Below are 26,584 nucleotides of genomic sequence, written 5' to 3'. Positions count from 1 at the left end.
CTGGAGACTGAAGCACTTCCCTGGAGACTGAAACACTTCCCTGGAGACTGAAACACTTCCCTGGAGACTGAAACACTTCCCTGGAGACTCCCAGTCACCCCACCGTCTTCCCACCCTGACCTTAGAAGCGAAGCCCGCCTCCAGTTGGAGCCACAGATGCCCAGTGGGGGAGGAGAAGGCTCAGCTGGTGACGTGTGAGACAGGCAAACCCAGTGTGGCTCCACAGCACCAACAGAAAGAAGCTGGGTGTGGCTTCGCACACCTGAGACCCAGTGCTGGGGAGGAGGGCACACAGGCGGGTCCCCCGAGGTTTGCCGGGCAGCCCACCCGGTCAAAGGGATAAGCGCCACATTCAGTGAGACACTCTATCTCAGAACAGTGAGGTGAAGGGCAGCTAAGGAGACGGCGACCTGTGGCCTCCACACATGTGCGTGCACATGCACGCGCGCGGGCACTCACACACGCACTCACATGCACACACAAACACACACGCACACACATGCACACTAGCACACACACATGCACACACACACACAAAGTACACGTACATGAAGGCCACATTTGTTCCCTTGTCTTTTTTTTTTCTTTTTAATGTGACTAGGCCTGGCATTGAGATACGAGACACAAAAGCCAAATGTAACTCCCAGTAAGCTCCCCACAGATATCAGCCCAGCCTGCTTTGCTCCACCCTCCTGTGGCCGAGCACGCTAGGCACCACGACAGGGATACATGACTGTCCGCTGGTGGCTACCAAGCACCGAGAGATGATGAATGGCGTGGCTGGATTCAGGGACGCATGGCGAAGAAACGTCTAGAAGGGAAAGCTTCTGAATCGCCAGCTAAGCGCCACATGTGTCTCCATGAGGTGCACGGTGTGGATCTGTGGAACCTCAAAGGAATGTCTCCCACAGGCTCTAGCCTTTGAACACTTGGTCCCCAACTGGTGGCTCTGATTGGGAAGGGCCTAGGAGGTGTGGCCTAGCTGGAAGAAATATGTCACTGGGGGGGCGGGGCAAGTTTGAGGTTTCACAGTCATTTGCCACCCCCAGTTTATACTCTGCTTCCTGATTTCCATTTGAGACGTGAGCTCTCGGTTGTTCTGGTTCACCGTACCTGCCGCCGCCTTGTTCCCTGCGGTGGCGGTGAGAGACTCCTTTCCCTGAGGAACCACACAGCAAACCCTCTCTTCTGCAAGCTGCCTTGGGTGGGGTGAGAGAGAAGCACCTAACAGAGAAGTTCACCCGCCATGCCTGCACCGGAAATCCTTCCGGCTGCACTCTTGGAAGACACACTCCGTCACTCGATCCCCGTGAGCTACTCTGGGTCCTGCCAGCACTAAGCAGACCTGTTCCTAAAACAGCCACAGCCTCTGAGAACCTCTGATCCCTTAGGCTGTTGTAAGCAGCTTTCCCTGGGAGTACAGGTAGGGAGCCCACTGGACAGTGGTGGAGGACAGCTCCCGTGAGGGACCAACCAACCAAAGCCATCCCACCGGCCATGCTTGGCACAGACCAGACTAGGAGAGAGAGAAGGATTCCTCACTGCCCGAGGAAAGCAGAAATACTTTTCTCTTTGGGGAAAATAAAACTGAAAAAATAAATACCTACAGCAACACAAACAACTCAATAAACAAAACCCACTAGTTAACACGGCTCAGTCACAGCTCACTTATAGCTGTGTCTCCCGCTCTGTCCATCTCTGCCAATTCCCTACATCACTGCACACACCAGCCGCCCCTCTGCCAACTTCCTGAGAGTCAGGACACACCAGCTACTGGCTTTATTTTGTACCAACATAAGCATATAGCCAATTAGCTCCACCCCAGATACTATTAGAACGAAGGCAACAGCATTCCTGTATGTAGAATTACCCGTCCAATGATCCCTGTGTGTAAACCCTAGAAACTGTGAATTCAGTGATTTCTGGAGTCTGTGGTTGTCAATTTTGGTTCCATGCACAGGGAAGACACTTTTCTGAGTTTCTCTCTCTTCCACCCAACACCTTAAACTAAAACCATCGTGTTAATTAGTACAAATAACGAGTGGCATTTAGGAAACTTCCTTTCACCTGTTTTCCATGTTTTGACTCCGAACTGAGGCCAAAGAACAGAAGTAAAAGTGAATGCTTACAGTAAGAATAAGTTTCAAACACACAAATGGGATTAGAGAAAGCTTAGGAAATGACTAGAAACGGACTAGAACTGTTTTCAAAACACACATTCCCAGTTGTCTCCATCTAACCCAGCTGTGTCACTCCCATTTCACTCTTTTAACGTCCAGCAGAAGATTCCAGATTAAAAGTTTACCACTGATTACCACAGCACAAAAAAAAAAATGGTCCCCAGACCACTGCCACCTGTTACACTTTTTTCCAAGGACACTTTTAAACGGCTGATTAAAGGAAGCACAACCCCAGCCACCAAAGCCACGTATAAACACAACCCCAGCCACCAAAGCCACGAATAAAACACAACCCCATCCACCAAAGCCACGTATAAAATACAGACTCTGATTGAAGCGGGGGATGACACGGGACAGAGTCTGTCTACCCTGCTCAGATGATGGGCGGATCTGTCCCTCTCCCCTGGCACCGGGTACATAGGACAGACATCAGTGGACACTTTGGCCAGGCCAAGTACCTGACTGGAACTCACCCATCCAAGAGATTCATGGTCGTAGAGGTCACTTCTGCAAACAGAATTACTTTTCCGAGCTGCGAGGTCTGCAGGTTTCGCCGATATGTCTCTAAGTTAAAGTGCTCTGACGAGAAGGTTTCGGGGTCGGTAACCACAGGAATAGAAGATGGGGTGATCTCCATTTCAGACGTGTAAGAGGAAATGAACTTAAGGGAGAGCTTGCTGGATTTTATGACTCCTTCAGGATCCACATGCCTCCCAAGCCACTGCATAAACGGATCCTGGATTTCCTACATCATAAAAAGGGGAAAGGAAGTTGTGATGTGAGGTTTATTTACTGAAGATGTTATCTGGGTAACGTAGGTACGTCCTACTTCATACATTAAAGAGTCAGGGAACATATTTTTACACCTAAATCAGCACAAAACACTAGACTGAGCACTGAAGATTGAACATACATTGGAAACTTAATTCCCAAATTCACTCATTAATGGTATTTTGGGATGAGACTTCTAAGATATGACTGAGTCAAGGGACCCCTGACCACCTCAAATGGATTAATGCATGAGTGAATTACTGAGTTACTAAGTGAGTTAGTTATCATGAAAGTAGGTTGGGCCTCTAGTAAAAGCTAAGGTAGCCTTTAGCTACCTTTCATCGGCCCCTTAGCATGGACTCCCTATGGACTACATAGAGTCCTGTTTTGTGTGTGTCCCCCACTCACCAGCAAAGAGGCCTTTACTCAGTGAGACACCCACCACACACATACACATACACACATACACACACACACACACACACACACACTCAAACATGCACGAGCACACCTCTAAATTCTCAGCCTTCAAACTGTGAGGAATTAATTTCTTTAGAAATTACCCAGTCCTCCTGGGCAGTGGTGGAGCACACCTTTAATCCCAGCACTTGGGAGGCAGAGGCAGGAGGATCTCAGTGAGTTCAAGGCTAGCCTGGCCTACAAAGTGAATTCCAAGGCAGCCAGGACTGTTATACAGAGAAACCCTGTCTTGAAAAACCCCAAAATAAATAAATAAACAAATAAATACCCCAGCCCTAAGTATTTGGTGATGGTAAATTAGAGATATTAAATGTGTTTACACTTTAAGAATTAGAAACCAGGATCCAAGGAAACAACCTGAGTCCATTATTTACTTTTTGTTGTTGTTGTTGTTTGTTTGTTGAGACAGGGTTTCTCTGTATTGCTTTGGAGGCTGTCCTGGAACTCCCTCTGTAGACCAGGCTGGCCTCGAACTCACAGATATCCACCTGCCTCTGCCTCCTGAGTGCTGGGATTAAAAGCGTGAGCTACCAATGCCCACCATTATTTATTTCTAATCCAGTTATACGCTAGCACATCTCAGAAGTGCACTCCAGCTCTGCAGCCCCTTATCCAGTGCTCTGTGCAGTCTACAAAGAAACGGGGGGAGCCGGGCGGTGGTGGCGCACGCCTTTAATCCCAGCACTCGGGAGGCAGAGGCAGGAGGATCTCTGTGAGTTCGAGGCTGGGCTGGACCAACAGCCTCCAAAACAATACAGAGAAACCCTGTCTCATAAAAACCAAAAAGAAAAAAAGAAAGAAAGAAAGAAAGAAAGAAACGGTGGGGGGGGGGGAATCACTCTTACATCTTTATACTTTTGCCTCCCGTGAGAATTTATTATCCTACCTGGAAACAAACTCCAAGCAGAAGTCTCAAAACTGAAAGCGCGTTAGGCTTGGTCTCAGGGGGTACAGTGCCCTCGTGTAAAGATTGTTGGACATTTGCCACCAGCCCAGGGGAAGCCGATTTTCCCACAGGAAAAACCACACGGCACCACACACTCTTCATTTTATCCTACTTATGAAAACAGAAGAGACGATGCTTAACGCAGAGTCTCTGGTGGTTCTGAAGCTTGGAGGAGGCTCACCAAGCTTATCAAGAACCATGTAGACCCCTTCAAAAGAGACCTGCACAAAACAGACCCAGGTGTCTTTAACGGATTGTATCTACCATTTTATTTTATGTGTATGAGTATTTACCTGCATGTACGTTTGTACATCCCGTATTTACAGCGCCCACGGAGGCCAGAAGAGGGCATCAGATCCCCCTGGAACTGGAGTTCCAGACATTTGTGAGCCAGCATGTGGGTGCTGGGAACCAGAACCAGGTCTTCTGCAAGAACAGCCAGCCCTCTTAACCACCGAGTCATCACCGCAGGCTTGAGAGCCAGGGTTTTAGGACACCCTCATGCAAACGTCAGGACTTTCAAAAGAAAATAAAAAGGGGTCCCTCCTTTGTTAATATTAATTAGTAGTATGTCCCAAAGTTCCCCATGCTCCAAATGAAGAAATGACAGGACGGGATTTCATTCACCGAATCGCGGTCTGCCAGCATTCAGAAATCACTTCCGGGTTGTAGGAAACAGTGAGGAGAGGAGAAAAACTAATAACATCAGAAGAAAGCCAGATAGGGAAACCCATTACAGGACCACAGGGCCGGGGTCCTGAACAAGATGTCACTGAGTAGGGGGAAGATATGGTGTGAAGGATGTGGGCTCTGTCCAGATGACTATTTCTGAACGCACAAGGAGCCAGAGTGGGCGGGGTGGAGAGTGTGTGTGTACAGCTGTAGCCCTGGCACTCAGGAAGCTGAGACAGGGGGATTATGAGTTTGGGGGCAACCTGGACTAAGAGCAAGACCGTGTCTCCGAAGACAAGCAAAAGGACCTGGAGAAATGCAGCTAGTGACTCTTTATTGGACTCTGACTGGAATAAGCTAGCTGGAAAGAATGTGAAATAATCAGGCAATGTGAACACGGGCAGCATGTATAGCAAGTAACAAACTCATTCGGGTAGGTGCGGGAAGACACTGTGACAATACAGGAAAATGTCCTTACCACGCAGAGATGTGCATATGTCACAGTACATGTGATTTATCTCCAACATGGTGGAAGCCAATCAGGCCACATGATCGGTGACACAGAGGTGACACATGCCAGGAGGGTTTGTTGCTCCTTCTTCAATCTCCTCCATGTTTAAGGATGGGCATAATAAAGTTTGCTTTGTTTTTAAGTGGAGGAGTAAAATAATAAATTTCAACTAAAACACATTAGCCGCCTATTCATTCAGCCAACGGTCCGACAATATCCCAGGCATCTGAGGATTTGGTGGGAAACATAGGGGCCACCTTGGTGGGGGTTTTCTTCTCCCGTGAGAGTCACAAGGTGAGAAGATTCACAGGCCCAACAGGCAGGGTGTCGGGCAGAGAGGAGGTGAAGGAAGGAAGGGATGGAGAAAGGGGGCATGTTGGAAGCTAGCCGCTGGAAGCTGACAGTGGGTGATCTTACTGAGAGGGCAGCATTAGGAAAGATCTGGGAGTGAAGGAGGAAGAGAGGGAGGGAGGGAGGGAGGGAGGGAGGGAGGGAGGGAGGGAGGGAGGGAGGGAGGGAGGGAGGGAGGGAGGGAGGGAGGGAGGATGGGAGCATGGGAGCATTGGAGGATGGGAGGGAAGATGGGGAGCATGGGAGGGAGGGCGGGAAGGAGGGAGGGAGGATGCGAGCATGGGAGCATGGGAGGATGGGAGGGAAGATGGGGAGCATGGGAGGGAGGGCGGGAGGGAGGCTTCACAGCGTGATCTGCTCATAGTCAGACTCGGCTGTCTAGTTTGTGTCAGAGTTCTGTGATGTTCCCACAGTGAAGAAATCAACACTTTTCCCAGAACGCGTTCCGCCACTATGCAACGCTTGACTGCAATGATATCATCTGTATTTATTATGTAGAAAGGATTCCAGAGGGGCAGGGCAGATGGTCCGATGGAGACAGCACCGTAGGGGAAGGGATCCGGAAAGACTGAGCGGCCAGAGGTGAAGGAGCAGAAGTCGGTGGAGCCCACGTGGGAAGCAGTGGGGGCCCCTGAGAGCTCTGAGGAGTAGGGTGAGCCCTCCGGCAGCACCCGCCCCCGCCCTTGCTCCGGGTTGAGCTGGCTGAAGGGGAAGAAGCAGATGGAAGAGGAAGCGAGATGGCGACGCCTCAGCCAGCGCGACAGCACACGCCGTGAGAACACACGGTGAGAACACGCTCTCAGTAGAGGCTGCATGATTCGCCAACAGGTCACACTCGGGACGTCATCAAATACGGGGAGGTCAGGCTCTGCGAGACGCCTCAGAAGGAAAAAAGGCACTTCCCAAGCAAGGGCGAGCACCTGAGCTTAGTTAGTTCCTGGAACCCAGATAAAGGTAGGAAAATCCACCAAGTTGTCCTCTGGCCTCCACACACATGCTGCGTGTGCACACATACACAAGCGCGCGCGTGCACACCCACACCGTCATTATGTACACACACAAAGAACCATAATAAATAAAATTTTAAGGAGGGAGATCGAATATGAGCACACATCCCAGTCCAGACACCTTGAAGGACAGCTGTTGCCAGCACTCACACAGAGAGGTAGGCGTGGGAAGAGGAGCTGGGGGTCAGCACATCCGAATTTGACAGGGCTACTGTAAATGCAGAATGTGGCGGTTAGAATAGGAATGGCCCCATAGACTCACGTGTTTGTGTGCTTGGCCCACAGGGAGTGGCGCTATTGGGGGGTGTGACCTTGTTGGAGTAGGTTTGTCCTTCCTGGTGGACTGCGTTACTTTGGGGGCGGGCTTCAAGGTCTCACATGTTCATTATGCCCAGTATGGTATACAGTTCACTTCTGCTGCCTGCAGATCAAGGTGTAGAACTCTCAGCTACCTCTCCAGCACCGTGTCTGCCTGCAGACCGCCATGCTTCCTGCTATGATATCAATGGACTTAACCTCTGACCTGTGAGCCACCCCATTAAACGTTTCCCTTCATAAGAGTTGCCATGGTCACGGTGTCTCCTCACAGGAATACAATCCCTAACTCAGAGCTGGGTAAAAAGCAAGGGAGGCTCTGCAAGCCAGGAGCCCCAGGGAGAGTCGACACAGGCCCATATTTGGGGACCATCAGGTGTAGATGGTGGCTGAGAGCCAGATGAAAGCATAAGATATAGAAGAAGTTGAGCTGGGCGGTGGTGGCACACGCCTTTAATCCCAGCACTCGGGAGGCAGAGGCAGGCAGATCTCTGTGAGTTCAAGGCCGAGCTGGACCGACAGCCTCCAAAACAATACAGAGAAACCCTGTCTCGAAAAACCAAAAAAAAAAAAAAAAAAAGATATCGAAGACGTCAGGTGCATTAAAAGGATATAAATGAGCTGAATTCATTCTCTGGGGTCCAGTAACCAGGACCACACAACAAGGAGCTTTAAATGACAAAAAATGGATCATAGCTGTCAAGGCCATAGGTCACATCATGGTGTCAGCAAAACCAACCAGGCTCCCTCTTAAGGCTTGCTACGGTTTGACTACGCTCCCTAAAAGCATGTGGGAAGCACAGTTCTCGGAGGAGACCATGTTGAGGGGTGAGGCCTTTCAGAGGCGAATTGGTTATGGCTTTGGGGGCTCCACCCAAACCTCCCCTCTACGCTACCATCACCCCTGAACAGCAAAATACAAGTGTGTTTGCGACCTGCCAGCTATGTCCTTTCAGACACACTCAAACGACACGGATGACCTGAGGAGAAAGCTGTCACTAGAACATGCAAGGGGCTACGGGTTGAGTGTGGCCCCCAAGTCCACTGTTGGTACCTAAGTCCTGAAGCAACAGAGTCAGAAGTGGGGCCTATGGGAGCTGACGAGGTCAACGTAGCTCAGTGGTCAACCAGTCGCTTAGGGGTGTGCCTAATCAACGGACCAAAACCTGTCTGTCTCTCTCTGTCTCTGTCTCTCTCTCTGTCTCTGTCTCTCTGTCTCTCTCTGTCTCTCTGTCTCTCTGTCTCTCTCTGTCTGTCTCTGTCTCTCTGTCTCTCTCTGTCTCTCTCCCTCTGTCTCTCTCTCTCTCTCTCCCTCCCTCCCTCCCTCCATCCCGCTCTTCCTTCTGCCACCGAACACAACGAGGAGGCTCTCACAAGACGAGAGCCTCCTGACGCTGCAACTCTGCAGCCTCCATGATCATGAGACACAATTTATTTTCTTTTCTGCAGTATTTTGTTAGTAAATTAGCTAAGTCTACTTAGTTAGCAAAGTTAACTATAGCACAGGACAAAAGAAATTATTCCCAATTTCTCAGATCATTTTTACCAGTAACCACTAAGGCAGTATGAAAATGTTACTGAATAGACAAAGTCTTGGATTTTGTATACATAAATGCACACACACATACATTTGTATTGCACACACATATGCACATGTGCACACATACGTGTACTCATGTGTGTGTGCTGTCAAATGGACGGAAACATAAGAAGGACGGCCCACGCTCGACCTCCAAACCCATCTCGTCCGGAGCTGAGCCGCACATGCAGAGAGACTGTCCCTTCTTTAGAATGGCCCTGTCCAGAGCGCTCACAGTCCAGGTCAGACCTTCACAAACCTCCAGTGACTTTATAGCGCTCGCCGTAATTGCGATTTGCGGGCCACACATTCAGTGTCCCTCTGTCCTGTTAGAACAGGAATTGCATGAAGGCCACGCATGGATGCCTGCTCTCCTGTGCCCACGGCAGGCTTCCGGGCTCAGGCCTAGCAAATGCCTGACAATTGTTCACAGTGGAAGTCCACACCAGGTTCCTAACGAAGGAAACCGCACAAAGAACAGACACGTGTACATCTGTCTGGTTACAGGCAGACCGCTTAAAGGACGATGAGGAGACGCCGTCTTTCCTTGGGGGGGTGCACATGCACCATGTGAGTGCGTGTGCGCGTGTGTGTGCAAGCACATTTGCACTTGCGGGAGCTGGTTCTCTCCTTTTACAGTGTTAGTTCTTGATCTACAGGTTCAATGCATTTCCAGTTCAACTCACAAGCAAGCTGTCTTATAGAAACTGACTTAAAATGTATACGGAGATAACACTTAAAATGGTCAAAGGAATCTTGGAAAGGAGGTGATGGGGGACATCCTTCTGTGTATATATTATCTTATTGGTTGATAAACAAAGCACTGTTGGCCAATAGGGAAGCAAGACAGGTGGGGCTAGGAGTCAAGGAGGATTCTGGGAAAGGGAGGCACAGTGAGTCACGAGGTAGGATGCAGGAAGAGTAAGAGGTCTGGACCCTTCCTCTGGTAAGAGAAGACCTCGTGGAAATACTCAGATTAGCAGTTACGGGTCAATCACTAAGTCAGAGCTAGCGATGAGAAACCAAGCAAACAGCCAACAGCTTCATAGTTAATGCAGCGCCCTGTATGTTCACGTGGGACTGACGCGGATCAGGGACCCAGGCGGCTGGCGGGAAGACTACGCGTTACAAAGAAGACCTTGGAAGATTGTGTGCATTACCTGTTTCGAGGCTTACTACAGAGCTGCAGTAGTGTGGTCACAGTGACTCTGACGGACACACAGACACAGAGCAGTTCCCCACATCTGACTATCTTACAAACGTACTAAAAACACAGCTAAATCATCGAAACAGGGCAATGCCTTTCTGATTTTTCTTTTTTCTTTTTTTTTTTTTGTTTTGTTTTGTTTTTCAAGACAGGGTTTCTTTCTCTGTGGCTCTGGAGGCTGTCCTGGAACTTGCTCTTGTAGACCAGGCTGGTCTCTAACTCACAGAGAACCACCTGCCTCTGCCTCCTGAGGGCTGGGATTAAAAGCATGTGCTACCAATGCCTGGTACCTTTCTGATTTTAAGATATATAATTTCTCAGATGGAACAAAACATAAACTAACTCTAAAATGGAGGAAAAATGTGACACTAGACTTCAAAAGCTGGCAATCCCAAAGGAAGAAGAAACAGTACCAAGAATTAGCATCAAGGGCCCTGGCTCAGTACAGAGCACTTGCCTGGACCATGCCTGGACCTAGCTTTGATCCTCAGCACTGAAGGGAAGAAAAGGAGGGAAGATGAGAACATTACAGAAAAAACGACGGCCCGGTGGTGGTGACACACACCTTTAATCCCAGCACGCAGGAGGCAGAGACAGGCGGATCTCTGTGAGTTTGAGGGAAGGAAGGGAGGGAGGGAGGGAGGGAGGGAGGGAGGGAGGGAGGGAAGGAGGGAAGGAGGGAGGGAAGGAAGGAAAAGAAGACATGTGAGAAATTATTTTCATTACATTATCAGACAAAGAAGTTTTATCTAGCATATATATTTTAAACTCTTAAAATTGTTAAGACAACTTAGCCACTCTGGCTGGCCCAAACTCTGTAAACCAACTGCCTGCTTCCTAAGTACTGTGACTAAAGGCGTGAGACATGATGTCCAGTTCTAGAAGTTTCTTATTCAGGTATACACTCTTAAGAACATAACGTGCCGGGCGGTGGTGGCGCACGCCTTTAATCCCAGCACTCGGGAGGTAGAGGCAGGTGGATCTCTGTGAGTTCGAGGCCGGGCTGGACCGACAGCCTCCAAAACAATACAGAGAAACCCGGTCTCGTAAAACCAGAAAAAAAAAAAGAACATAACGCCAATCAAAAAGACAAGAGAGTACAGGGAGCTGGTAAAGTGCTTGCCCTGCACAGGAATGAGAACCCAAGTCCAAGTCCAGAGACTGCCTTAAAGAAGGTGGATGTGGTGGTGCACACTCAGCACGCTCAAATCTCAGCACACACTCATCACACATTCAAATCTCACCACACACTCATCACACACTCAAATCTCACCACACACTCATCACACACTCAAATCTCACCACACACTCATCACACACTCAAATCTCACCACACACTCATCACACACTCAAATCTCACCACACACTCAAATCTCACCACACACTCATCACACACTCAAATCTCACCACACACTCATCACACACTCAAATCTCACCACACACTCAAATCTCACCACACACTCAGCACACACTCAAATCTCACCACACACTCAAATCTCACCACACACTCAAATCTCACCACACACTCACCACACACTCACCACACACTCAAATCTCACCACACACTCACCACACACTCACCACACACTCAAATCTCACCACACACTCTAATCTCACCACACACTCAAATCTCACCACACACTCAGCACGCTCAAATCTCAGCACACACTCAACACACACTCAAATCTCACCACACACTCAAATCTCACCACACACTCTAATCTCACCACACACTAAAATCTCACCACACACTCAGCACGCTCAAATCTCAGCACACACTCAAATCCCAACACTGAAGAGGGGCAATTCCCGGGCTGTACTGGCCTCACCTATTTTGCAAGCTCCAGGCGAGTAAGAATCCTGCCTCAAAAAAAAAGAAAAAGAAAAGAAAAAAAGCAGAAAAAAGGTGGGCCACACCAGGGGCTTCCACATGGGCGCACACACACACACACCTGAGCACACCCAAACATCCACACACACAGCGAGATGAATATGTACAACACAATCCCATTTAGACGGCATTGCAGAAAGACCAGGCTAACGACCCATGGTGACAGAGGGCGGAAGGGCGGTTGCCTGAGGCCTGGCTTGTCGGTGAGAGATCCACAGAGACCGGAACAGGAAACAAAAGCGCTGTGTCTTGACTGGGAAGAGGACTGCACGACACACTTTCATTAGACTGTACAGCACAGCAGGCGCGTTTCCTTGAGCACAAACCACACCTGAATAAAAGGGCAGCAAGCTTGAGCCACGCAGAAGCTAGCACCCAAAAGATGGTCGGCTCGCTAGCGCTCAAAGGAACGCCGTGGGCACTCGCATTTGCACCAGTGTGAGTAACGGAAGTGGTGTGGCCAGGATCAGAGGCCCGATGCTTCCTGCCCCCCTAGAGCCATCTGTCCATCTAACAGCGTCGGATTAAAAGCATTTATCACAGTCTGCATTTGCTTCTGGGGTTCAGTTTCCTGATCTATAGAGTTGGGTTTTTTTTTATCTCGGGGCATATTTGGCTCATGATAAATAATTAGATTAGTCCTGCTTCAGTGCTAGACGACCAGAAGCGGGCAAATCAGAAAAGGAGTCATCAAAGACGAGGCACGCAAGCCCTTTTTATGGGCGTCTGGTTTTTAAGTACTTCGGGGAATGGGAACAAACGTATGTCTACTCTCATGGAATTCACACGAAACAACCCAATTCTTCTTTTAAAAAAAAATGCCTATTCAACAACAGCAAAAAATATTAAAATGTTTAAGGTTGGGTCAATCTCACTGACCTATTACCCCAGCCCCAATTTAAAAAAAAAATGTACTGAGCCTCTACACAGCAGCGTTGTGTTGACACCTGTAAGGACGACCCTGCCCTGGAGGAGGCCCTGACCTGAGGAGGCAGAGAGTTCTTAGGGTGCCGTCCGGGGAGCACTCGCTGGCACAGCCAGTGTGAAGAGTGACATTTTCCCAGGAGAGCGGCGTGTTGACAACGGCCTTCCTAAAATGGAGTATCCTAAAACACAAAGGAATGGCTCCCTGACGAGGCTCCGCTGATCTCAGGGGACAGGCAGGGACCCCCAATCCTGCTCAGGCACCCCCTCTCCTCCCCCTGTGCGAGTGGAAGGTGTAGACCCTGGGTGACTGCCGATCTTCATATGGGACAGCAGGGACCTGGGCAGAGCCAAAAGGCGCTGTGGGGAGCGCAGTTGTTCAGGTCGTTAGCAGGGAAATCAAAGCCCCAGCGAATTCTTCTTATGACATCCCCCACGTCTCACCTGTCTGCAGTTTTGTTTGGCTTTGTTTTTTGGAAAACACCGGTGTTTTACTAAGTAGTTCTGGCTGTCCTGGAACTCACATGGCTGGCCTTGAACTCACAGAGATCCACCTGCCTCTAGTGGCACTCCTGAGTGCTGGGATTAAAGGTGAATGCCACCATACGCAGTTCTACAGCTCTTGAAAAGAAAGTCTGATTTAATTTTTATCCCTTTCTCCAAGACCACGCACACAAACTTCACTCTTTCCAGAAGTGACGGTCTGGTCCCGACTTCACTTAAGGGTGCGATTATGCACAAGGAGCACTCTCAGGGTGAACTTTGACCCCAAGCCAGGAAAGCAGCGTGTCAGGAAGAGGAACCTGAACTTGAGGCTTGGATTTACCATCTCCCTGCTGTACGTGTCGTGATAAACCCTGGGAGGGCATCTGTCACACAAAGCGTCGATTTCATCACATGGCTCAGTTACTGCTAGCCTCACGGCAATCCAGTTTTGGCAGGAGGTGGCACACTCAGAAGAATCCAACAACGGTCACTTCTCGGCACTATGGGCAGAGGTAAAAAATCAAACAGTGACGCGGGATGTCCTTCTGCGCGCTGTGAACACTTGTTACCGTTATTAGTTGATGAGTGAAGCTGCTTGGGCCTATGGTAGAGGAGAAATCCGAGCGGAGAAACAGGGAGAGAGAAGGCAGAGTCCGGAGGAGACACCAGCAGCCGCTTGAGGAGAGAGATGTCCGAGCATCACCAGTAAGCCACGGGCCACGCGGCAATACGCAGATTAATAGAAACAGGGTAATTTAAATGCAAGAGCTGGCCAGTAATAAGCCTGAGTCATCAGCCAAACAATTATAATTAATACTAAGCTTCTGAGTGGCTATTTGGGAGCGGGAGAGAAACCTCCAGGGAGGGAAAAGGAGACACCTGGGGTCTGCAGGACGGAAGGAGCGGAGGGGAGAGCCACCCAACAGAGTTCTGAACACGTTCTTCCATCTGGTCACCGGCTCCTACCAGAACAACCTCACAATGGAACCAGCCGTAGGCGAGGACAGGAGGGCCAAGATCCATTAGCAGCTCAGAGGGCAAGGGAGGGCTGTGGGGTGACCAGCAAACCTGTGCTGTTGGGAGCTGGCTGGGGAGGTCCCTAGGCAAAGGGCTCCTACTCACACGCCAGGCCTGGGGTGCAACGCTGTCAGCCCCTGCTGCAGAACACACCTGGTCCTTTGCTAACACCCAGGCCAGACTGGGGTGGCCAGTCTTCAGAAGCCTACAGTCCTCGCTCCTCAGAGCAGGGGCAGGACGGCAGACAGCAAGCGTTACGGAAAGCTGAAGGGCGCACCTCCAGCTGCAGGCAGGAAACACAGAGGGGACCCTAGGAGAAGTTAGTCCAAGGATCTCCCTCCATCCTCCTCCAGTAAAACCACATACCCACTAAGACCATCGCCAGCCACCAAATGGGGCAAGTGTCCTGGAAGCCAGAGGCTATGGGGACACACCTCATTTAAACCACCAGGGTCTACCGAGTATGTCACCTGTGACGCGAATCCGAGGGGTCATAGCTGTCACGGTTTCCATCCACGCCAATGCCTGCCTGCACACAGTAGGCACTCAATCTGTATCCGTTAAGCTGTCTTCCTTTTCTTATGTAAAGTGATTGCCCGGCTCCCTTGCTCTAAGAGACCCCAGATTTATTAATTGCCCCCCCTTTTTTTGTTTTTGTTACAAGCCAACTAGTGAAGACCACAAAGGACTTGAGGGGGGAGCAGTAATAGGAGAAATGAGTAAGTCGATTCTAACAAGGCTGGTTTTATGGGCCTCACACCTCCTCCAGGCCAAGCAGGCTCGTTTTAGTTCTATCCTGGAAGCACGGGGCACAGGGACAGGGGAGGGGGGGAGGGCTCTAAGACAAAAGGAGGCTTTGGGCAGGGATCAGCTGCTGCGGGGTACAAGAGGGCGAGCTTACACTCACAGGACCCTCGGGTGTGGGTCGACATCCGCAGGGGGCTCCAAGGCCTTGTGTGAAACACCATCAGAATCCAACACACCCGCTCCTGAGGGTGGGGAGCATGAGGGGGCAAAGCCAAGAGACCTGCGCCTGGGGTCCCAGGGGGGAAGCCCGCTCAGCCGTCCTGGACTCAGAAGCAACGGTGAATACTTCCTGCTATGGCCTGGGCGTAACCCAAGAGTTCACATAACATGCGAGCTTGCGGTAGTGTTGGGAAACGGGGGCTGTGACTGGAGCTCGGGGGGTAGGGGACTGAGGAGCCCAGGTGTGGATTTAATTAGTCCCCTTTCTCTCCAGCCTGCATGAGTTACCCAGCAGCCACGGGGCAAGTCCGCCACCCGCTAGTGGTTCACCTCTTCAACAGGTATGTTACAGTTTGACCGTGACACGCCCCCCCACAGGCTCACATCTAGGTAGATGCTTTGGGAGCAGACGCGCCCACCCCCCCCCCCCCCCCCCCCGCTAGCAGATGGAGACAGCTGGGACAGGCCTTTCAGGTCAGGTCTACCCCCGCCACTGGTCCAGCCATGCTAGGGAGGGGCTCATGCACACAAACACTCCCTCTATCACGGAGCTACTCTGGCCTTCTCTGCCAGGATGACTAAAAATCCTCGGAGTCCGTGATCCAAAATAAATCCTTTCTCCTTAAGTTCTTTCTGCCCATTACTTTGTCTGGGAGTGAAAAATGTAACCTGAGACTCTTGCTGCCCACCATGAACTAAGAACACACGTCCTCTGCATCCCAAATCTCGGGGTATGTCACGTGACACCAGAAGCCACTTTCCACGTGGTGTCTTCTAGCCGCCTGCCTCTGACTTCTCTGGAACACCGCCAACGGCAGGGGACACTGGATATGGGGTCAGGCAAACCAGCCTGCCACCAACCAACCAACCACAAAGTCTGGTGAGACACAGCCTGAGATAGGCCTCCATGTCTTCAATACCATTGGGCTGTTGTTTGATGGGAGATATTGTTCTGTAAATCTTTCTCTCTTATTGGTTGTTGAATAAAGCACTGTTGGCCAATAGGGAAGCAAGATAGGTGGGACTAGGAGTCAAGGAGGATTCTGGGAAAGAGAGACAGAGAGACACCATGCAGACCGCCAGAGGAGTAAGAGGTCCAGACCCTTTTCTCCAGTAAGAGAAATACTTAGGTTAACAATTATGGGTTAAATACTTAAGTCAGAGATAGCCAGTAAGAAACAAGCAAACGGCCAACATTTATAATTAATACAGCATTCTGTGTGTTATTTGGGGTTCAGACAGTGCGGCAGGGCCCGGGCGGATGGCAAGGAAGACTATACTCTACAGTTGTTACCGTTATCTGTGGTTTGCGTCTGCTTGTTTGGTTGGTGGGATTGGGTCTCTCTACGTGGCCCTGGCTGATCTGGAACCTACTATGTAGACTAGGCTAGTCCGGAACTCAGTCCCGCCCAGTGCCCAGTAGAAGCTAATACCACTCTCTGACAACCCTAGAAGTGCTAACGGCTGCTTCCTACCCTGTAAGAAGCTGCTGGGGGGCCCTGGGCTCTGTTTTCCTTTTAAGTAATAATAACACAAGCATCTTTAAAAATAAAAGATGGGGCTTGCGGGATGACTCCATCAGGAAAAGGCTTGCCATAGAAGAATAAGGACCTGAGTTTAACCCCCAGGGACCCGGATAAAAGACTAATGTGGCAGACCAGGCCCGTGATCCCAGCAGGAGTGGAGAGTCAGAACAGGGGCTCACTGGCCGTCACTGGCCAGCCTGTCAGGATGAAGCTCCAGAGCCAGTGAGAGCCTGTGTCAAAAACAAAGATGGCGAGAACTGAGGAAGCCAGTCCGTGTCCACCCCTGGCCTCTGGAGCACACGCATGTACATATACCTGCAAGCACACACCTGTAAACACACACACACACACACGAACACACACACCTGCATGCAGACAGACACACAAGTCTGTTTATCAGCAAAATGTCAATAGCAGTAAACTTGGGCTAAGTGGAGCCTAGAAGCTGTCATTTGTCCAAAACAGAAATCTGCATTGAGGGTGCCAGCTCTGGAAGCACTGGCCTGATGCTTTTGTGCTACTGTTAATCCTGGAATTGCCAAAGATGTGGCCATCTTGAAAAGAAAACCAGCCGAGTGTGGTGGCCCACACCTACAATCACACTAGAAAGCAGAGGCAGGAGGACTGCGGCTTTTGAAGCCAGACAGGCAGACAGAATGAGACCACGGCTGGGGAGAAAAAAAAGAGAGACCTTCCCGTCCTCCAAATCAGAACACAAGAAAAAGCATCCAGGCACTATGCGTACAAGCTGGTGTGAAGCTGCCCCTCACCCCATCCCCTCGCTGTCTCAGGCCCAGAGATGACAAGACTGCACAGAACCCCGCCGTCATGGAGCCTTCCCTCTGGAGTCTGGACCTGGAACAGTTCACAGACAGGCAGGACGCGAGGGATCAGAGAATTAATAACCGCTTTCTGGCATGGAAAGAGACGCACACATAGCTGGATCCCGGGACTTGAGCCCTGTCCAGGTCCTACGTAACAGCCGGCTCACGGGGCTGCAGCTTGAGCCTGCTTGGCGGCCCCAGGCCGCTTGGTGGGACCTGAGTTTTGGAACCAGGGTTGGTAGCTTAACAAAATTTACAGATTGTAGAAAAAGTCCCGGGGCCTCCAGGGAGGAGAGCTCTGTCTCACCTCCCTGACAGCGGCCCCTGGTGGCCGGCTTAGTAAAAAGTGTCGTCTCACATGCTGAAAGCTTTGACTGGCCCTTCTTAATGAAGGCTGCTACAGCCAGACAGTCATTCCAGGAAACTACTGGGGGTGACTGGGGAAGCGGGAAAAACCCAAACAGAGACGAGGCTTTGGGCCACATTAAGTGATCGCCCCCTGTGTTTAAAAAATAAAAACATTAAAGGTCCTATCTTTCAAAAATAGAAAAACTCAAGCCGTGTGCACGGCTCTGGTCCATCCCAGCACCCACGTGTGCCTCCAGCATGTGAGAGGCTCTGGTCCCCACCCCCAGGCCACACGTGTGCCTCCAGCATGTGAGAGGCTCTGGTCCCCACCCCCAGGCCACACGTGTGCCTCCAGCATGTACACGGCTCTGGTCCATCCCAGCACCCACGTGTGCCTCCAGCATGTGAGAGGCTCTGGTCCCCACCCCCAGGCCACACGTGTGCATGAGCCACACACATGTCAAGTGTGCGCATTTGGTGTGCACGCACACACGTGTGCGGCTGCATGCCTCTGCATGGGCCTGGTGAGGCCAGAGCTCAACATCTGCTTCTCCTTGTTGTTGGGGAAAGGGCCAGAGGCCTCCAGGCATCCCCTGGTCTCTGCACCCCAGCGCTGTCCGGCTGTTGATGTAGGTGCTGGGCATTTACACCGTTTACCCCCTGAGCCCTCCTCCCAGCCCCAAGGGTCTATGTTTAAAGGGCCAGAGCCAGAGGGACAGAGAGACTTATTTTTTTCCATTTCTTTGCAAAGCACTGTACATTTCCCAACTGCATGCCGTCTTCTGAATCTGGGAAGTTTTTTACTGCAGCATAAGGAATTGCTCCTTGTGGCAGAAACTTCTGGAAGATGGTGCTAGCAGGGAACGAATGCACATCTGGCTCCGCGAGGCCTCATCCCTGGCGCCACAGAGTCACAACATGTTGAGACACAGAGAAGGATGACCAAAGGCTGACGGCCCCGAGAAGTAGACAGACAGAGCCATCGGCTTCTCCCCACGGCATACTCCGTCAGCAACCACCAGAGGACAATCTGGGAACAATCGGCTGGGCAGCTGCCCTCATCAACAAACTGTTTATTATAAGAGAGTGGCTGGGTCAAAGGCCAAATGTAAACTGAAAGCATACGGATTAAACTCAATACAGTCCCGGCTAAGGAAACCGGGCCGAGAAACTCACACTCGGGGTCCTTTCTGAAAGGGCCAGCCTGGGGACAAACCCCGTACACGCCGACATGCGCTGTTCCACGCTGACACAGCTAGGTATTCACCGCTGCCTTCAGATGTCACCTTTCTGTGTCCCCCACCAACCCCCAAACCGCTACGACGGCTTGGCTTCTCCCAGCTGCTTCCTTCCCTCCGTTGTCACCCGCCAGGCTCGGCAGCCTGTGCATCGTTCATGGGCAAGCGTGACAGCCGGCTTTTAAATGTGTCGGAACAGAAGCACAGGGGACAGCCGGAGAGGGGTGCTCCTCGCAGTTCCCTTTATGAACAGAGCTGTTGTCTTTCTAGAGACACACCCTGAAGTATTCACAAGGATAGGCAAATGTTATCTGGGGTTTGGTTTGAAGTCTACCACTGAAGGCGTGGGTGGGAACAGACGAAACGAAACTGGCTGTGGACAGCGGCGAAGGGGCGCCATGACCACAGGGGTTCGCCGTGCTCTTCATCTTCCTCTGAATACTTGACATTTTCTACGAGGACGTTTTTCTTTTGCTGATGTGCATAGCTCAGCAGTTACTCAGAGGGGAGAAAAAAAAACATTCTTTTCGACTATAGGAAAGTACTGACCTATCAAAACAAACGTATGAGCTTCCCCACGAGCAGGACGGACGTGTACCACAGTGCCGCCAGGCCCCGGCACGATCTCTCAACAGTGTCTGAGGCACAGCCGTGGCAGCCTCTCCCGAGCACTGGAAAAGCAGAGACGATAGATTCCCCACAGCCCCCAGCCAGCCAGAACCGGCAGACGGTATCCAACAAGACCCGGAAGTGTTGTTGCTCGGTGTTGCTCAGGGACGGCGCAGGTGCCCAGCATGGGTGAGGCTCTGGGGTCGACTGCTACCAACAGACACGGGAGCACGGCAAACATGAACCTGCACCGGGGAGCACGGCAAACATGAACCTGCACCGGGGAGCACGGCAAACATGAACCTGCATTATGATAAACATGAACCTGCATCGGGGCGCACCTTCACTACACTGTGGAACAGGGGAACACGCCATAAGAAAGCCCAGTATCATAAGCGACAGGGACCAAGCTCTACCACATACCACAGACAGACTTCGAAAACATAACTTTGTAAACTTGAGACCAGTATGGACCATACTGATAATTCTTGCAGTATAAGTAAATTAATTTGAGAACGTGCTTGACTTTAAAAAAATAAAATAAAAAAACAGAAAGCGAAATACTTATGTAATATAATTACTTCAGTATAAAAATGAAAGTGGCAGTAATTACAGAATTTTAGGAAGGGCGCATTGCTTCAAAAGTTTTTGTTTTGTTTTACTGGTTTTGGTTGTTTTTGTTGTTTTGTTTGCATTTAAGCCTTGGTGTGTCACTTGGTAGCAGGACGCCTGCTTAGCAGTTGTAATGCTGAGTTGGTTCCCCAGCAACACAGACACACATGCAAATGTGCGCACATGTGCATGCACACACACACACACACACACACACACACACATGACTTTTAGTCTAACTATTTTGCCAGTTCCAACATAAAACACCTCGAGTTACCAGAAAGGGTCCAGGGACCATCTCGCCTCTCAGCCCTCCTGACAGAAAGAAGGCTTTGGGCTTTTCAGTTTCTGTCTTTTACACGGCTGTCTTCTATGAGAGACCCGGGGTGGACGGTCTGCAATGCTGTACCTACAGCCTACACCGTGGAAGGAAAATATTCCAAAGAGAAGAATCTTCTAAATTATAGACTGTGGGGAAACACACACACACATACACACACACACACACACACACACACACACACACACACACACACACACACACACGAATCGGCCAGTACATCAAGGATACCAACAGACTATCCTAGTGAACCTGTCTGGGCAGTTTCTGCTGAATAAGATTAAATATGCCCCTTGCCCTCTCCAAAAATTAACCACCATTTTTAAAATAGGAAGCCACTGTTGGATGCCTCTTTTTTTAAAGTTGTATTTGCTTATCTGGGGAAATTAAAAACAGGAAGAGGCAGCTGATTTAAACGTTATACAGTATACACGTATATGTCCAAACATGCTTTTACTTATCAGTTAATTTTTTTATTTTTAAAAACTGGGGAGGGAGACCATGATGCCATTATTTTTCATCTCTTTCTCTCTCTGATAAATGCCGTTCTGAGACACAGGAAAGCAAATCTTCTCAAGTTTTTTAAAAATTATTATAGCTTTTAATTTTAGTGTTCTAAGCTCTCATTTGGACGATGGAGGTAAGTTGATGACACATCTTTAAAGTTCAGGGTGCAAAGAAAGCCGTTCAGCTTGCAATGCTGACAGACGTCTGTCCTGACCGGCAGTATTTCCATCCTCACTCATGTCTAGAAGTTAAATGTCACCCTCAGAAACACAACGGTCGCTGTGCTAGAGCAAGCCTCCACCTTCTCCCTTCCCTCTCTCTCTCTACCCTGGCAAACACACGCAGGAGAGACGGGCACACACGCAGGAGACCGGCACACACGCAACGCCCCTTACACTGCCAATCTCCGTGTGTCACGGGGAGACGTGTGGCTTCCCTTTGTGGCAGAGACCCTCAGACATTCTAACCTACATTCTCTTGTCCTAGGGCCAAGGAAGGAAAACTGCTTCACCAGGGCAGGCTCAACGCTGGCCGGTGAACTTACCTTCTCTGCGGCTTTAGCTAAAGGAGACGTGCGTTTAAATGCATAAAGGCATAGAGGCACATGCACGTGGCTGACTCAAAAAAAAAAAAAAAAAAAACACCGCTAGCATACCAGTTAAAAGCAAATCTTCCAAAGGCTAGGTTGCTTTCACTCTTGTTAAAGACACATTCCTTGGATGAGGAGAGACTGGGGCTTAAACTCTAGAGCTACCTCGTGTGGGACACTACTGCCTCTCACGACCGGTAAGAGCTGGCACTGGAGTCTTCAACTCCAGGACCTCCCTTTTATTCGTTTTCCTTGAGACACTGAAACTGTGACCATTTATAGTTTCCTGAAGTGTGTCTAAGGTCCAGGATGGAAGTTCCAACACTTCTTCCTCTGCTTAAGTTATTAAACCAGAGCCTGAAACCCTTTAAGAAAGGAAACTACTTTTAAGAAAACCTTCAAGAAGGGTGCCCCCAGCAGAAGCCTGGAGAATAATGCTAGAAGCCGTCCCAAAACGCTGGGCACCCAACACACACCGATCCCGGCAGCAGGGCTGAGAAACTGAACGTCTGCAGAAACGCGGGCTCTCGTCCGCAATGTCGTACTGGTGGACAGATGGACGGCCCAACCTTGACGGGGTGCCCTGCTTTCCTGAATAAGTCAGAGAAAGGTACCCAGAGAACCTAGTCAAACTGCAGAACCCTAACCCTCTCGGCTCTCTTGAGCGCAGTGGAGGCTTGACCACCACCCAGGCACAGCTCCCATGCTGGCCTACCCATTTTGAAATTCCTACAGTATCATCCATGTCTGTCCACTCCCGGAGCCACGTCCCTAAATTATTAGCATGAGCAGGAAGAACACATGGCCCCCCCACTCCTTCCCTCCCCCCACCCCCGCTCCAATGCACACATTTGTCAAGCGGCTATCAGGCCCCAGACCCTCACGTTCCCGCACTGACGTGGAATGCCGCGGAGCCGGGCCAGGAGAAGCAGGTCTGCAGGCCTTACCATTTACCACAGGTGCCCACAACCAGACACCCCAAATCCAGATCTCTCCTCCGTACCTGATCACAGGGTAACCCCCCAACCCCAGTACCAGTGGCCCGATTCCCCGAGATGTATTTGTTGGACCTGAGAGACAAATTTACTAGAGACAGCTTCAGTTGGCTTCCCGGGAGGTGAGGCCTTAATCCGTAGCCGCTCACACATGGCAGCTATTAGGGAGCTGGTGTAGGAGACAGAAAGTATTAGCTCTTGGAGGACTTTTTATTCCAAATGAGCCTGTTTCCCATCCACAAATCTGTGGCTGCATAAACGGTGGATATAAATAGTCTAAGGAAACAGAGCCGCCCTTCCTATCCACAGAGCAACCCTGAGCAAGACATTGCAGAGCAGTGTGGGGTCCCACCTCCCCCTCCAGAACCCACGGGGGGAAAAACACAGCTCAGAGAAAACCAAAATCACACCAAAACTCAAAACTCAATGGGGCTGGAAAGAAACGGGGGAGCCGTGTGTGTCTGCGTCTCCCACAAGCGTTTTCTTCCCTGCCTGAATGTTTTGCCCTGAAGCGTGGACCCACAGGCAGCCTCCGAGGATGCTTGTGAGAACAAGATTCAAACACCCGGTAGCTCAAAGGCCCTCACAAAAACACCCCGTAAGGAGGAGGTTCTAAGGCCTACACCCCACATATTATGCCTTCTGCATCTCAGTGTCAAAAGGAATCAAGTCACCTTTACATGCGTATTGTATCTGATAACAGGAAGTCAGTCAAAATGAACAAAAAAAGAAAAGAAAATTTTCCAGTTTTGGTGCAGGGAGAAAGAAGAAAGGAGAGAGAGAGGAGCATATGAAAGACCCTTCAAAACATTCGTAGCTGTAAAAGCTTTTAAATGCTGACTTTAATCTGCCAGCTGCTCCGAGCTGTGTGTTCTGTAAAGTAGCCGTCACAGGCCTCAGCCAACAGACAGCACACATCACAAGCCGTGCGTGCGGCGCACCTGGGCCCCAACTTTCTCTCCCATCCGGATCTCCAAAAGGGACTTCTTTAACTGCATTTCAGAGCATCGCTAGGAGTTTGTCTCTTATTAAAGATTCGGAACCAGGACTAAGGCAGTAGAGGGAGGATTCCATGTCAAAACTATGCTAAAAATAATGGCAGGCAGAGGTTTTGTTCTGTTTTGCTTTTAATGGAGAATTAGAATTTAAAAAGCAACAACACTAGGCACGCTATACTCGAAACACCTAGTTTGCAGGCTGGGGAGGTGTCCCGGTGTGTACGGTGCGTACTGCGCTGTACAGCATGAGGGCAGTTTGAATCCCAGCGCTCACATAAAAGGTGGGCGCACGGGGCGAGCCAGTAACTCTAACACTGGGAGACGCAGCCCGTCTGTCAGCTAGTCCAGCTGCAATGGTGGTCACCAGGTTCAGAGAGACCCTGTCTCTAATAACAGCAGTCACATGGTTGTTACGGGGAGAGGTGACTGAAGAAAGGCGTCACTGTCGGTCCCTGGCTTCCCCACATGCCACCCACACAAGAAAGAACCCTACTTTCAGGCTGAGGACAGAGGTCAGTGTTACAGAAGGGAGGCCCTGGGTTTGGTTCCCACCTATGTAAATAAGCAAATGAAAGCTCGGGTTCCTCATTCCAAGGTAGGTGAAGACACAGACGACACAGACACAGACACACACACACACAGGTACACACCTCATCCAGACGAGATCATGATGCATGCGAGAAGTCTCAGTTAACCGAAAAGCATGCCACAAAGATAGGAAACTACCAAGTCTCCCCAACCGCCGCAGCGCCAGCTCACCCTCAATAGCTCTCGGACGTGTTCAGAATAAAGCAGAAGGTGCGGGAAGAGAGGACCGCGTGGGTTGACCTAGTCTACGTGTAGCGAGCGCAACAAGACCAGAAAAGAAGTTTGTGCTTTGATGGCTATGTGTCCAAACACCATGCTAAACACCTGAAGGGTAGACAAGCAAAAATGAACTAATAAGAAGGGACTCCCTGGGCACAGAGGTCAAGCTGGGGGCTTTTTGAGAGACCCACAAATATTAAGGACTATTGCTACCAGCAACGGCTAATTGCCGGCAATAGCTGGAGTCTGGGGAAGGAAGTGAGCTTTCTCGGCACATAATTTTAGGCCGAATCGAAATGGAAGCCTGCGCCCACTTTTCCCTTAAGTGCGGACTGTGTGTGCCACGACTCCCAGGCCGTCAACACGGCACATACTCGCTGCTGTGGCTTTGCCCAGTAACTCTAACAACAAACGCAGTTGTCACTTCTTGTTATGGTTACATCTCGATCCCCAAGGGCAAAGCAACCGGACACCCGCTCAAAGGAGTCCCACCAAGAGTCCCGCCAGAGCGTACTTCCCAGGTCGCCTACACGTCACACCTCCCGGACCCCACACACACCTAAAAGTCCCCAAGGTGGACCCCACACACACCTAAAAGTTCCCAAGGTCCTTCTTTTGGGCGGGAGGGTGTGCTCCTCAGATAGGGGCGGGAGGAGGGGCTGGGGTGGATCTGCAAACAGTGTGGGTCCCTCAGAGCCATGGCAACTCCCCTTGCTGGAGGTAGGGGCTTCCATCCGCTTGGGCATCCTGCAGCCACCCAGGGAACATCACCGTGACACTCTGGCTGGCCCCTGGAGACTACAGCGTGCCTGCCCTCTTCCTTGTCACCCTTCCTCAGACAGGGATGGGGGAAACGGAATAAGACAACTTTTCACTAGGAAAGAGCTGTGGGCTCATTTGTTTGTTTATAAAACTCCATCTTTGTGCAAACTAAATGTGAGCCTTTTCCATACAGCATCACAGAGAGGGGCCCCTTCTCTGTCTTCTCCTTATAAATCTGTGCCTCCCTCCGCCATGCCCCACCGTGACACTGCATTCCTGCCAACTCCCTGCCCTCCGCTGGAGGGGAAGCTCACCTGGAGGCCACCATGTAGTGCCAGCCCATAATATACCCTACACCAACCACACGGCCAGTCTGCCCCGCCCTTCACTGGCCCCCTGTAGTGGGCACCACGAATGAGTTTACGTCCCTTCAATCAGGGGTTCTCAACCCTCCTGACGCTGCCACCGTTCCTCATGGTGGGGCCACCCCAACCATAAAGTTACTCTTGTCGCCACTTCGTAACTGTAATTTTGCTACCGTGATTAACTGGAATGCAAATCTGTGTTTTCTGGTGATCTTACGTGACCCCTGTGAAAGGGCTGTCCCACCTCCAAGAGGGTGGCAAACCCTGCTCTAGATAATTAATTTCTTGAGGTTGATTTCTAAGTGAGAGAGATGTCAGATTTTAACCAAGGGTCAGCATCTACAGAAGAACCTACACACTCAGGGTTTAAGTGCATGTGGGATACTTCCAAAGCCTTATGACACATGCTAATTTATTTTCCTCTTTAGTTCTTAACAACTTGTTTGGCTCATTATGAAAGTAACAGACCAAAGAAAAAAAAATTAAAAGTAACAAACATCCACCGAAGGCAATTTGAAAACAAGAAAGAAAATGCCAAAGTATTATCAAAATTACCTTAAGCCTACCACCTGAATGTGTATGTATGTACATATATATGCATACATATATGTGTGTACATATGTATACGTATGTATAGTGGGTATGTTTGTATAGGTGTATGTGTTTGTATGTGTATGTGTGTATATAAGTGTACATGTGTGTACACGCACATGTATTCACGAATCAAAGCTCTCTCCACCTTGTTGCAGTGAACACGGGTA

The 26,584-nt window shown here is 50.2% G+C and overlaps 1 protein-coding gene across 7 annotated transcripts in view; it reads right to left on the bottom strand.

Moving 5' to 3' along the window:
* The window catches only part of Hlcs (holocarboxylase synthetase), a 185,852-nt gene that overhangs the window by 118,914 nt on the left and 40,354 nt on the right, over positions 1 to 26,584 (bottom strand). For all 7 annotated transcript variants that reach the window (XM_040750430.1, XM_040750429.1, XM_040750428.1 and 4 more), the window contains one exon: positions 2,654 to 2,925. In XM_040750430.1, the coding sequence (XP_040606364.1) occupies positions 2,654 to 2,925 (272 nt within the window). The remainder of the gene's footprint in view (positions 1 to 2,653; positions 2,926 to 26,584) is intronic.

This window comes from Mesocricetus auratus, unplaced genomic scaffold (genome assembly GCF_017639785.1).
Source record: "Mesocricetus auratus isolate SY011 unplaced genomic scaffold, BCM_Maur_2.0 Super-Scaffold_100008, whole genome shotgun sequence".
NCBI classification, from domain to species: domain Eukaryota; kingdom Metazoa; phylum Chordata; class Mammalia; order Rodentia; family Cricetidae; genus Mesocricetus; species Mesocricetus auratus.
The sequence above is the reverse complement of the archived record's forward strand: the minus strand, read 5'-3'. Positions and strand labels throughout refer to the sequence as shown.